Source organism: Mesoplodon mirus, assembly GCF_964341445.2.
Source record: "Mesoplodon mirus genome assembly, chromosome: 4".
Taxonomy (NCBI): domain Eukaryota; kingdom Metazoa; phylum Chordata; class Mammalia; order Artiodactyla; family Ziphiidae; genus Mesoplodon; species Mesoplodon mirus.
Window position 1 is genome coordinate 64342850 of NC_138979.1, and position 12199 is coordinate 64355048.

The 12199-nt window shown below is 51.1% G+C and overlaps 1 protein-coding gene across 11 annotated transcripts in view; it reads left to right on the plus strand.

The window, feature by feature from the left end:
• Window positions 1-645: 645 nt before the first annotated feature.
• Window positions 646-12199, plus strand: part of PPCDC (phosphopantothenoylcysteine decarboxylase) — a 123498-nt gene continuing 111944 nt past the window's right edge. For 10 of the 11 annotated variants that reach the window (XR_014293644.1, XR_014293645.1, XR_014293646.1 and 7 more), the window contains exons 1-2: window positions 646-669; window positions 5368-5576. Coding sequence is in view for 1 of the 11 variants with exons in the window: in XM_082616703.1 (XP_082472829.1) it covers window positions 5391-5576 (186 nt within the window). In the remaining 10 variants the exon portion in view is untranslated. The other variant, XR_014293653.1, reaches the window with a different exon arrangement.

The window sequence follows — 12199 nt, forward strand, 5'->3', positions numbered from 1 at the left end:
TAGGACCCTCTCCTTCCTCATGGACCTTATTCTGTAATTTTTTGTGTCCCTCTTTGTCTCAAGAGCAGGGAAGAGTCTGATTTAGCTCTGTATCCTGTGCACTTAAGACATACAAGGGGCTTCCCTGGTGGCGCAGTGGTTGAGAGTCCGCCTGCCAGTGCAGGGGACGCGGGTTCGTGCCCCGGTCTGGGAAGATCCCACATGCCGCGGAGCGGCTGGGCCCGTGAGCCATGGCCGCTGAGCCTGCGCGTCTGGAGCCTGTGCTCCGCAACGGGAGAGGCCACAACAGTGAGAGGCCCCCGTAACGCAAAAAAAAAAAAAAAAACCATACAAGAGGCTCAGTAAATGTTAAGTATTAAGTGCTGCAGTGATGAGCAGTGTGGGATGGGGCTGGGGCTGGGGCGGTGGTAAGTAGGTCAGACAATCTGGGCCAGGCCCAGATGAGCAAAGGAAATACCAAGAACTTGGGAGCTGGTGTTCCCGACAGGACTCCCCGGAATGGACTACAGTTCCCAGAAGGCTGAGAAGTGGACTGCAACTCCCAGAAGTCTGCGCAGTCGCGGAGGCTGCCGGCGACTGTGGTAGCGTTGCGTGCCAGTCAGAATCTGCGGGAGGGGCGATCGAGGTATCGCGATATTTGGGGGCTGCTCCGAGACGCGCCTGACGCGGGTGAGGAGTCAGTCTGGGGGGCCCTCTGGAGGCTGGTTTCTCGCGGTGGGGCAGGAGGGAGGCTGGAAAAGCTTCATTCGCGATTTTGGGTCTGTGGCTCTGTGTGTGTGTGTGTGAGAGAGTGTGAGTGTGTGTGTGTCCTCTCCCTCCTATCGGTGCCCGAGAAGCTTTGCTTGCCGCTGCGGGTCTGCGGCTGTGTGTGTGTGTGTGTGTGTGTAGGGCCTGTGGAACCTGTGGGGCCGGAGCGCTATGGACCCTTTCCCGTCTCCATCCTGAAGTGGGGCATTTATATATATATATACACGCTCCCATCCCGGCTTTGTGCTGCTCTGCAATTAACCAGTACCATTTAATCTAGTTTAAAAGGTGGTCCTATCGGTTACCCACACTTAACCTTTTGCCTTAAAGAAACAGAAACAAAATCCATGAGCCTGCCTCCAGAAAGGAATGGGGATGGCCCAAAGTACAAACTATATTTTACAAGTTGGTAAAATAGAAAAAGTAAAGCCCTGGGATATTGCAGTTGTACCCTGGCTCCACCTAAAAGTGCCGAACGGCATTGAAAATGAAAGGCCAAATTTTGTCAGAGAAAAACTTCGTGCTGTACTTTGAAGTATTGGAGGCCTGTGCCAGATAATAGGCAAGGGAGATTCCCAAGCTGGGGAAGTGGTGGGTATCTTGGGGCAGGAGTTTTCCACATCTCTCCCAGTGACCGAGAGGTGGCAGTTCTCAGTCACTCCCTCACTAGTAGTCACCGCGTGTGAATGTAATATATATGTATATATCCCCAACATGTGGCCTTGAGGAGGGGTGCCTAATGGGATTCCAGGAGTAGCAGACTCTGGAAGCATGCCTGCTTCTGGTTTGAGAGAAAAGCAGTCTTTTTGTTTGTTTGTTTTTTGTTTTTAATTTTCTTGGCTGCACTGGCAGCACATGGGATCTTAGCTCCCAAGCCAGGGATAGAACCTGAGCCCCTTGCATTCGAAGCTCGGCGTCTTAACCACTGGTGTCTTAACCACTGGCCCGCCAGAGACGTCCTGAGAGAAGAGCAGTCTTAGCAGAATGTCAAGACCTTGAGCTCTCCCTGAAGAGTTCCTTGCCTTTCCTTGGAGGAAGGGGTTTAAAGTGCCCCTGTGGCCACGTGACTCCTTTTAATGACGGTTTGGGGGAAGAGTACCGCTATGGGGAACTATAGGTGTTTCATTATTACTGGGGCAGAGTTGTATTGACCGGTGGGAGATGAGACCAGAACAGACTCTTGGGGCCAGTAGTAGGAACTTTGACGTCAGGCTAAAGGATTCAAGCTCGTAATGGATCCTGGATCCCTGCCCACCCACCCAAGTTTGGTTCTGCTTTTTCCTAGGCCCCAGTTCCTCATCATTCCTGTGCTGTGCTGGGCTCATACCCCATCTGGCTTTTTTTTTAGCCCTGGTCCTGCCCTGGCTGCACACTTGCCCATATTGTGACTGGCAAGTATTCCTGAAACTTTTACTTAACTCTGTCCTAATTAAACTCATCAGAGAAGGAGACTTACACATCACAAGTCTGCCACAACTGAGGCTCTTTACTCTGTCTGTCTTTGTCTTTCTAAAGGACAGAGAAACTGTCATTTTTCTGGCTGTGAGTGTATGCATGTGGCTACCTGCATGGCTGGTGCCCTGGGTGCTTGAGGCTCAGTAATCACAGCCTTCAGCCCTATAACCTCTCTGCCTGCCAACTCTTTCTGCTGCTCAAGAATTCCTATGAGTAGAGCAGAGCTCAGGAAAATGAGGTGCTGTCTACAGCTACCTTGGCTGTGCAAATAGATGGTTCCAACAGGGACTGGGTAGAGTAATAGACTTACTCTATTGGGATTTGATCTTTTTTTGAGAGTAAACATAAAGAACTGCTGGGACTTCCCTGGAGGTGCAGTGGATATGGCTCCGTGCTCCCAATGCAGGGGCCCCGGGTTCGATCCCTGGTCAGGGAACTAGATCCCACATACATGCCACAACTAAGAGTTCACTTGCCACAACTAAGGAGCCCACGTGCTGCAATTAAGGAGCCTGCCTGCTGCAACTAAGACCGAGTGCAACCAAATAAATATTTTTTAAAAAAGGGACTTCCCTGGTGGTCCAGTGGCTAAGACTCCCTGGTCAGGGAACTAAGTTCCCATATGCCACGTGGCATGGCCAAAAAAAAAAGAATTAAATTAAAAGTAAATAAATAAATACATGTTAAAAAAAAAAAAAAAAAAAGAACTCCTGCCAGCTGTCACCCTACATGGGACTGTCAGATTGAACTGATTTGACCTTGCTTTCAGATGTTGGTTAAATTTTCCACTTTCTGATCCTCAAGTACATATCCCCTACCCCCACCCCCCTTCTAGAAAGGTAGGCTTTGGTCCTTAACAAAGATCGCTCAGAAGGCTAAGTAGTAAATCTTGGGCTGTACCACCTGCTATGGGGAAGCAGCTGAAGTCACCAGCATGGATTCCTGCCCCAAGTTTAACTGACTGCTTTCAGTAACCTATTCCCTAGGAATGATATCAATTTGATTTGGAGGAGGTTTTATTTTTACTTTTTAATTTTTAAATTTTGGGGGTTTTTTTTGTTGCACCACGCAGCTTGTGGGATCTTAGTTCCCTGACCAGGGGTTGAACCTGGGCGCTCGGCAGTGAGAGGGCCAAGTCCTAACTACCGGACGACTGGGGAGTTCCCTGGAGGAGGTTTTAAATTCAGCTTCTGGTTTTGCAGGAATCTCCATGTCCTTGCACCGTTTGGCTGGGGTAGGACAGGGTCAAGGTTTGGGATTTGGCAGGCGGGTTTCCCTGGAGAGTCCAGAATGTGCCTCTATCACCTACTGTGGGTGCTCACTAGCACACTGATTAGTTCTGGGAAGCTGGCTGATAGGCCCTCTAGACCTTGTCAGTTGCTAACAGGGCACTCCAGGCCCTAGAGTAGACTCAGTTCTGCTCTGGGCAAGCATGGCCCCTGGCTGAGGCCCTGACGTAGAGTAGAGGTTGAGATCGCTACTCAAATGGAATGGAACTTTGGGGGGAGTTCTGTTCTAGGGAACTGGCCTGTGCTTAATGCCTGTTGAGAAGGGTCTGGGCCCCTCAGAGACCCTTCCAGGTAGAAGTGGAGTAATAGACCCAAACATGATCCTCAGCTCATGTGGTTATGTGCCTGAGTCTTGAAGGCAAAAAATGGACAAAGAGGCCCTAAGGAGCCAAGGGGCCTGTGGAGTGAAGAGGGAGCCCTTATGGGTGTGCAGCCACATAGATAGCCATTGGGTGACTCACTGGACTTCCTCTTCGGGGTCTGCCTTGGTCTCCCTTCCCCTTGTTGGTTCTACCCTTTTTGAGTACATCTCCCAGGTCAGGAGCACAACCATGGACAGGGCCCAGGGCTCCTGATTCATAGGCCAGGCTTCTGTTCTCTGCCCCACTCTGCTTCAGAGGGTACAGTTTATTACTCATTCAGCAGATGTTCAGGACCTACTACAGGCCCGATACCTGTCTGGCAGTTGGTGTTTAGACCAGGTCGCACATTCAGGGAGCTTGCTGGGGGTGTTGGTGGTCGTGGGAAAGTGGAGAGGGAAAGGCAAGGAAACTGATGTACAGATTGAATCAGTGATCACCAAAAAGGTGCATCCCAGAGAAGGACCCATCTCAAGTGATTTCAGGTGTGACTCTTGTCTTCTCAGTTCATGCACAGATTCCCTAAAGGCAGCGGCTGTCTCTTCCACAATTTCTTTGCTGGTGCTAGATGTAGTTGGTCCTTGATAATTGTTGCTGATGGAGTATGTTTTGCTGGCCCAGTCTGCCAGAATGTAGGTTTTGATGTGTTCATCAGCCATATTGTGAACACTCACTTCTAGCAACATCTGAGGGCCAGAGGAAGAAACCAAGCAGCTGGTCTCATGGGGTGGCCTTTATCCTTTTTATGCTTGTCTCTTCTCGGCCTTGGATTTGTAGGGTGGTGCCTGATCCACAGGGAGGGACAGAGGGGCAAATCTCTCAGCTCCCTGGAGCACCCAAACCCCTTTGTTGCATAGGGTTCTACCCCACAGGCATCCCTGGAACCTACCCTGACCTGCCACTCTCTTCAGCCAGCCTAGCCCACTGCAGTGGCTCCTTTGTCTGCCCCCTCCAGTCTCTTCACCACCAAGGCCCCCTCCACACTTCTCACCAGCACCGTCTTTCTAAAATGAAAACGCACCATAGCCCTCACTGTTCTTGACATTTAGTCCTTGACCTGACTTTGCAGCCTTACCTCCTGCCCGCCCCACTGCCCCCCCACCTTCCATCACGCTTTAGCCTCACTGCTAAGCTGCTTTCTGTTCCCCAGACCTGCCACCCTCCTTCAGGCCTCTTCACCTCTGCAAGACTGCTCCTTCTTGCAAAGTTATTTCCTTGTTTCTCTGAAAAACTTCCTCGTCCTGCAGGACTCAACCTGAATGTTATTTTTTTTGGTCTCTGACTTACTCAGACAGTAACTTGTAGGCAGCCCAGCCTCATGGCACCGACCGCATTACATTGTGACTGACCCACGTTGGGTGAGGGTGTCTGACCTTCTTATCACACTGTGTGCTCCCAGTAGCTGGGACTGTTGACCCCTCAGGAACCCTAGCATCTGGCCCAGGGTCTAATACAGGGTGCTCAATACATTTTGGTTGAATGTATGAATGAAGCAGGCACCCCCGTTCTGCTTTTAGATCCTAAATCCTGGCAGAGCTTTATGGAGCCCAGTTCTGGCAGGCTCCCAGGACTCGAAGCCACCAGACCGCACATGGAACCCAGGGCCACATGTTCAGCTGCTGCACCCTTGGTGGAGAGACAGTTCCGTGTTCTTGTGGGCGTCACTGGGAGTGTTGCTGCCCTGAAGTTGCCTCTTCTGGTGTCAAGGCTTTTGGACATTCCTGGAGTGAGTATGCTTACTAGACAGCCTCGGGCATTAGAGGGCTGATGCTCTGGGGCCAGCCTGTTTTTGTGCAGTGCACAGGGTTTTCTTTTTCTTAATCATGGTGTTTGTGGAAGTCCTCTGTGTGCATTGGTATGTGGGGGACGCGGAGGCAGAGACCAGTGTGACAGTATAACCAGGAGCTAGATTAGGTAGTAGACAGAGAGTGAGGGGAGACCAAAAGGAACGCTGTGGTGAATGGAGGTTTTGGGTTCCCAAACATTTGCTTTGAATTCCATGAAGTCCTAACATGAGAGAAGAGCTGGCTGGAGAAGTGTGGCAAGTTCTCAGCGCCCCCTGGCTGCCTTGGGCTCCCTGCCTCTGCTTTCACTCCATCCTGGACATTGTGGCTCTGTCCTCCCTCCTTGTTAGACACCATGGGTGTCCTGTCAGTCCAAATGCACTGGAACCTTAGGGGCTCCCCGCTGCCCGCAGCTCTGGTTTCAAACTCTGCTCCTTCAGGTGTTCAGAGATGCCCAGGGGCCACCACAGTGTGTTGGAGGTGGGGGGCTTGGCCCCCTGCCTTTGGTCAGATCACCTCAACTTTGATCAGTTTTATATGTAGGGGTTTTGGGGCATATTCTTTTGCAGGAAAAGTTCAAGGCTTTAAAAAATGTGAAAGCCAGCTGGTGATAACCCCACTTCTTCGTCTGGTAACCTAGGCCCTTCACTGGTCTGCCACTCTCCAGCTACCCCACGCTCCACCCTGATGGCCTTTGCTTTGGCCCAGCCCCTTCCAGGCTGTGCCGCCCTGCCTACTTTTCCCTGCCTTTTCAAATTCTCCACAAACACTTCATGTAAAAGCCTTCCTGGCCTGCCTCAGCCCATGTGGTTTTGCTCCCTTCCTTTTAAAACTCATTTGATGTATTAAAGAAAAACTAGAAGTAAAGTGGTAAAAACAGGTTTTATTCAGAAAAACTATTGCAATAGGGGAAAATAGATCTTAGTATAGAACTGGGTTTAATTCTGAATACAACAAGGAAAAGTGGAGATTTGTAGCCAAGGAGCAGTGTGTGTGTGTGTGTGTGTGTGTGTGTGTGTGTGTGTGTGTCAGTGGATGGAAAATTACTAAGAGGAAACATCAGGGGTAAGGGAGATTTTAGCAAAACTGTCCTGACCGGATTCTTGCTGAAGGCAGCGCAGGATGATCTGGGGGCTGTTGGGGGATGAGGAGCCTGATGAGAGATCCAGGCTGATCAGATATCGAGTGTAGGGGATTCTGGCTAAACCAACGTAGCAGGAATCTTGCTCTGGAGGACGAAACCCAAAGACGGGCCTAGTTGAAAAAGTGGCTCAAAGGAGCCTGGCTAAAGTTTGGTTAAGAAGAGAATCTTGACCAAGCTGTGGAACCATAGGTTATCTTTGACACTCCCTGTGTTGTCAGACACTAGTTTTCTGGAGTGTTAAGCCGTTGAGGCCCAGGCTGTGCTTTTTTCCTTGCTTGTATCTGCATAGCACCTAACTCAGGGTGGCGCAGGCGGGTGTACCCTAAATGTCCAGCAGGGAGCAGTGCTCGCTTGCAGATGACTATGTCAGGAGTCACAGGCAAGGGCGGGAAAGCGGCTTTTTTTTTTTTTTTTTTTAACTTTCCACAAACTTATACCCAGAAAGTCACCCCCTCACCCCACCCTCCAGGCAGCCAGGGATGCCAGTCAGGCCAGAAGAGGGAAGGGAGGAGAGTGTTGTGGCTGCTCTGAGGCTGGGCACTGGTGCTTTGGGGCAGTAACCCCTTTGGCCTGCCCCCTCCTCATGTGCCCAGAACCGTTGGTAGGAGCTGGCCAGCTAGAGCCTTGAGGGCGGGAGGCCTGCAAGCGTTGCTGCAGCAACAGCCTCTGCCACCGCCCTCTGGGGAGGGAGGGAGCCATGCAGTTCCCTTTTCCCATAGCCCCAGAGCAAGTGAATTTCCGGACTTGGGGTGGGTGGGGGCAGGGAGTCCTATCCCAGGAAACAGATGAGCAACCTCAGGGCAGAGGGAAATGGCAGCTCCACCGCTTCCTGCCATCCCACACAGCCAGCATTTATGCGGGTGTGAGGAAAGGGTTGCCTGAAGCAGGGAGGCTCTCCAGCCTACCCTAGGACTTTTAGTCCAGCCTCTGTGGGGGACAGGCCACGTGTGGAATGGGACTTGGCTCTCCGTCTCTGGCTGGAGTTGAAGCTGAAGGTCAGGCAGCCAGAAGGGCAGTGACAAGGAGAGAGGACTCCCTGACTTAGCCTCTAGGAGCCTGCCTTTCTCATTTTAAAATAAAGATGATGGCTGCCACCCATCCCCTCGGGAATGTTTGCAAGGCTGGGAGAGGGGGACACAGATGAAATTGCCATCTTGTGCCCACGGCTAGGCGCAGCTCCTGGCACACGGAAGCGCTTAACACTGTTTGTTTCCTGTCCATCCCCCTCTCCTTTTCCCTTGTTGTCGTGTCCTTTGGGGCAGCCACACATGGTGTGGGGTGTTGGGGTTGGTGAGACGGCCCATGTGGGAAGAGCCGTGGAGCCACCGTCCATCCGCTTATGTGGAGGGGCCCGCATCCCTCTCATCCTGTGGGTAGACAGCTCTCCAGAGAGCCTGGATTTGCTCAGTGGAGTCCTTGTGAGGTGTTGGTAACCAAAGGGGGATCCCTGCTTGCCTTGTGTTGGCCCCGGGGTGGGGGGGTGGCCTTTCCCCTGGCTCTTCCCCACACTCCCTGATTGTACTGATCTCCCCGGTGCCCCCCTTCTGGATCACCTCCAGGAGTAGTCTTTGTCCCTTGGAGCAGTCCTTCTCAGCTCTTTGCCTAAGTCATGGACTCACATGCTTGAGGCTTTGCTGAGCTCCCTTAGGGATCCCTAGATCTTGACTAGCAAACGAGCAGCTGGGATATGGGCGGCAGGGAGCTGGGTGATTCTACGGACCTGGCTCAGGATTACTCCTGATACACCAGTGTGTTCAGGCTTCCCAGGAGGACCATTGACCTGGAGCCAGACCAAGGAGACTATGGAGGAGTGATAGGGAGGGGTAGATTTGGTTTTCTGCCTCACTCACCAGCAGTTGGAGAGAGTGGCCACCAGCAAAGAAGCCTTGGAGGCTTTGTGTGAGGTGGGAGGAGTTGGACAGTGGGGGGCCAGCCCTCCCTCAAAAGAGGCGTTGCACATAGAGGATTTCTCACGCTGGGACTCTGGGCAAGTCAGGTCTTTTTTATGGCCTCAGTTTTCTTATCCCTGCAATAAAGTGGGGGCCAGGTACCCAAATGATACATCTCCAAGGACTCTTCTGGCATGAGTGGTAGAAGATTCTAGATGTGAGGACAAAAAGGACTAGGACCAAAGGCAGCCTGAGAGAAGGTCCTGGGGTGTAGGAGCTGTGGCTGTTTTGCAGTTCTGTGATCGTCATGTAATTGAGTGGCACTTACATCTGAGCAGTTAGCTTAGTCAGTTTCTGCCCTTTGGTTGGTACCCTCCTCACTATGGAGGAGAAAACAGAACACCTCTCTAGCTTTTGCCGGGTAGGTGTCAGCAGGGCTGAGAGCCAGAAGAGGATTTCTAAAAGTGGAAAAAATCTCCCACCCAGGGAGTTGGCAGGCCTTGGCCTTAGAAAAGGCTGTTGCCAGAATGCCTGTCGGGACATTCAGGACTGTTAAGGGTGCAGGAAGAGGGCCCTGCTCGTACGCAGAATGAAGTAAATTCTGCTTTTCTGGAGGACTGTTGTGGCAATATCTAGAGAAAGCAAAAATGGTCACAGCCCTTGCTTCACCCATAGGATTGAACCCTATAGGGCAGGAGTCCCCAGCTCCCGGGCCACGGACCAATACCGGGCCGCACAGCAGGAGGTGAGCGGCAGGCGACTGAGCAAAGCTTCATCTGCCTGCCTCTCCCCATCACTCGAATTACAGCCTGAGCCATCCCTCTCCCCCCACCCCACCCCCCGCCCCGGACCAGTGAAAAAATTGTCTTCCATGAAACCAGTCCCTGGTGCCAAAAAAGGTTGGGGACCGCTGCTATAGGGTACAAAAGTTCACCAAACGTACAAGCATGTTCATTTTAGCACTGTTTATAATTTTAAAAGAAAACTGAAACAAACAAAATATCCAACAATAGAGCTGTGGTGCAGTTGTGGTTCGGCCTCTTGATGGATTCGGAGGCAGCAGTTCAGAAGAATGGGTGGATCTTGTGTGCTGATATAGGACAGTCCTCAAGATATAAGTGAAATGAGCAAGGTGCTGAAGTTAGTAAAGTGTGGCCCACAGGCCAAATTCTTGTCTGTTTCTGTATGGCCTGCGAACCATGCATATGTAAACTACTTAACATTTTTAAATGGTTGAAAAAAATCAAAAGAAGATTATTTTGTGCCATATAAAATTATATAAAATTCAGGTTTCAGTGTCTGTAACATTTTATTGGAGCACATCCACACCCATTCATTTAAGTATTGCCTATGGCTACAGTCTTGCTACTACAGAGTAGAGGAGTTGTGACAAAGCCTAAAATAGTATCTGGCCCTTTATAGAAAAGGTTTGCCAACTGCTGGCATATAGTATGATTCCTTTTGTGTGTTCACATATCAAAGTTACTGCCTGTGGTCTTCCCCCTGGAGGTGGCTACCCTTGTGGAGAGATGGGGGCAGGAAGGGAGACTTGCATTTTGTGTCATTCTGTTCAATTTTCATTTTCTAACCTCTTTGTGTACTTATTTTGTTTTATTTTTAATTTTTTTAATTTATTTTTAAATAAATTTATTTATTTATTTTTGGCTGCGTTGGGTCTTCGTTGCTGTGCACGGGCTTTCTCTAGTTGTGGCAAGCGAGGGCTACTCTTCGTTGCGGTGTGCGGGCTTCTCACTGCGGTGGCTTCTCTTGTTGTGGAGCATGGGCTCTAGGCGCACGGGCTTCAGTAGTTGTGGCACACGGGCCTAGTTGCTCTGTGGCATGTGGGATCTTCCCGGACCAGGGATCGAACCCATGTCCCCTTTACTGGCAGGTGGATTCTTAACCACTGAGCCACCAGGGAGGTCCCCTTATTTTATTTTATTTTATTTTTTAAAGTCAGTGGGGCTTTTAGTAGGGATATCATGGAATGTTCTTTGTAATTTTATCCTTTTTTTTTTTTTTAAATAATGCTCACTGAGGAAAGGAGAGCAGGAGAAACGTGGCCTGGTTTGAGGTTTTTCTTTCTTTCCAGGCAGGGGCCACCTGCCTGCTCTGTGTTCCTGCTGTGGAAACTAGTCTACTCAGCAGTAGCACTCTGAGACATTTTTCTGGACCTGCGCTGGCTTGGCTAGCCCCATCCTTCCCTGGCCTGCTCCCCCAGGGGGTGACCTCTGCAGGCCACTGGTTGGAGGCAGCCAGCCCTGGGCCGAGGGCTCTTGCACCCAGGGTCCTTCCGTGCTACTCCAGAATAGCGTCCCTATGGAGAGCCTCTGCAGTCTGCTTCTCTAGTTTAATTCTTTAGAAATTTGTCTAGTTGGGGAGGGATTGGCAGCTATGCCCTGCTTGAATGGCAGGATGGGCCATGCGACTAGAATACCAGCTCCCCCAGGAGGCCGGTTTGGAGGCAGAGGAGAGAACAGCAGAGCCTGGTGGGAAAGGACAAGGGTCACAAGAGGGCTGGGAGGCGCAGCAAGCTGGAGGGGCCCCTGGAGGCCCTGTGGTCCAGATGGCTCATGGCTCCGGAGGAGAAACCAGGCCAGAGAGGAAGAATTTACCAGAGATTCCCCCAGCCAGTGGGCTGGCAGAACTGGGGCTCAAGGCCGGTTTCCTGACTACCATCAGCAAGTGGACTTGAGCTCAGATTATGGGCATTCTCTACTCCACCTAAACACGGCCATGAGGCTGAGAATCCCCAGGCAGTTGTGGACTCCTGCCTGGTCTGTCTTGCTTTATAGTCAGGGGTCATATATACCTCACCCACTTGTTAGACAGACACACTGAGCCCTTACCAGCTCTGGCTCCCATGTGTGTAGTAGGCTCAGTAAATGTTTGTCAAGTGGAGACATCATTGAGAGCCATTGGGACACCCACTCAGCCAACTGGAGCTCCCTCGGGGATTTGTTAAGGAAGCCACCTCCTCCACAGCTTCCCCCCACCCCAACCCCATGTGCTGATGGCACCCAGAGTCCTTTTTTCTAGAGTATGCCCGCCACCCCCATGCTCAGGGTCATGCCAGCTTCTTGGCTGGCCCCCAGGCCCCGGGCACTACCAGTGTCAACACTGGGAGGCCCAATGTCGGGGTCTTCTGCTGTGTGTTTAAGCCCAGAGGACTAAGCCACTAAAACTCTGCGTTCCTTGCCTTGTGCCAGGTTAAGTCATAGCTGGTGTTTCCTCTTTAGAGTCTTCATCAGTCTCCTGTGGAGCCATCATCACATGCCCTACTAGAAACACCTGCTCTTTTCTAGCCACTGAGCTGGGGGTTCCAGCTGGGGCTCTTCTTTACTTGTATATGCCAGAGCTATGCTATCTAACATGGTAGCCACTAGCCACATTCAAATTTAAATTATTAAAATTAAATAAAACCAAAAGTTCAGTTCCTTTGTCACACCAACCACACCTCAAGTGCTCAATATCAACATGTGGCTAGAGGCTGCCATACTGGACAGCACAGGTGTGATGTGTTTCCTTCACT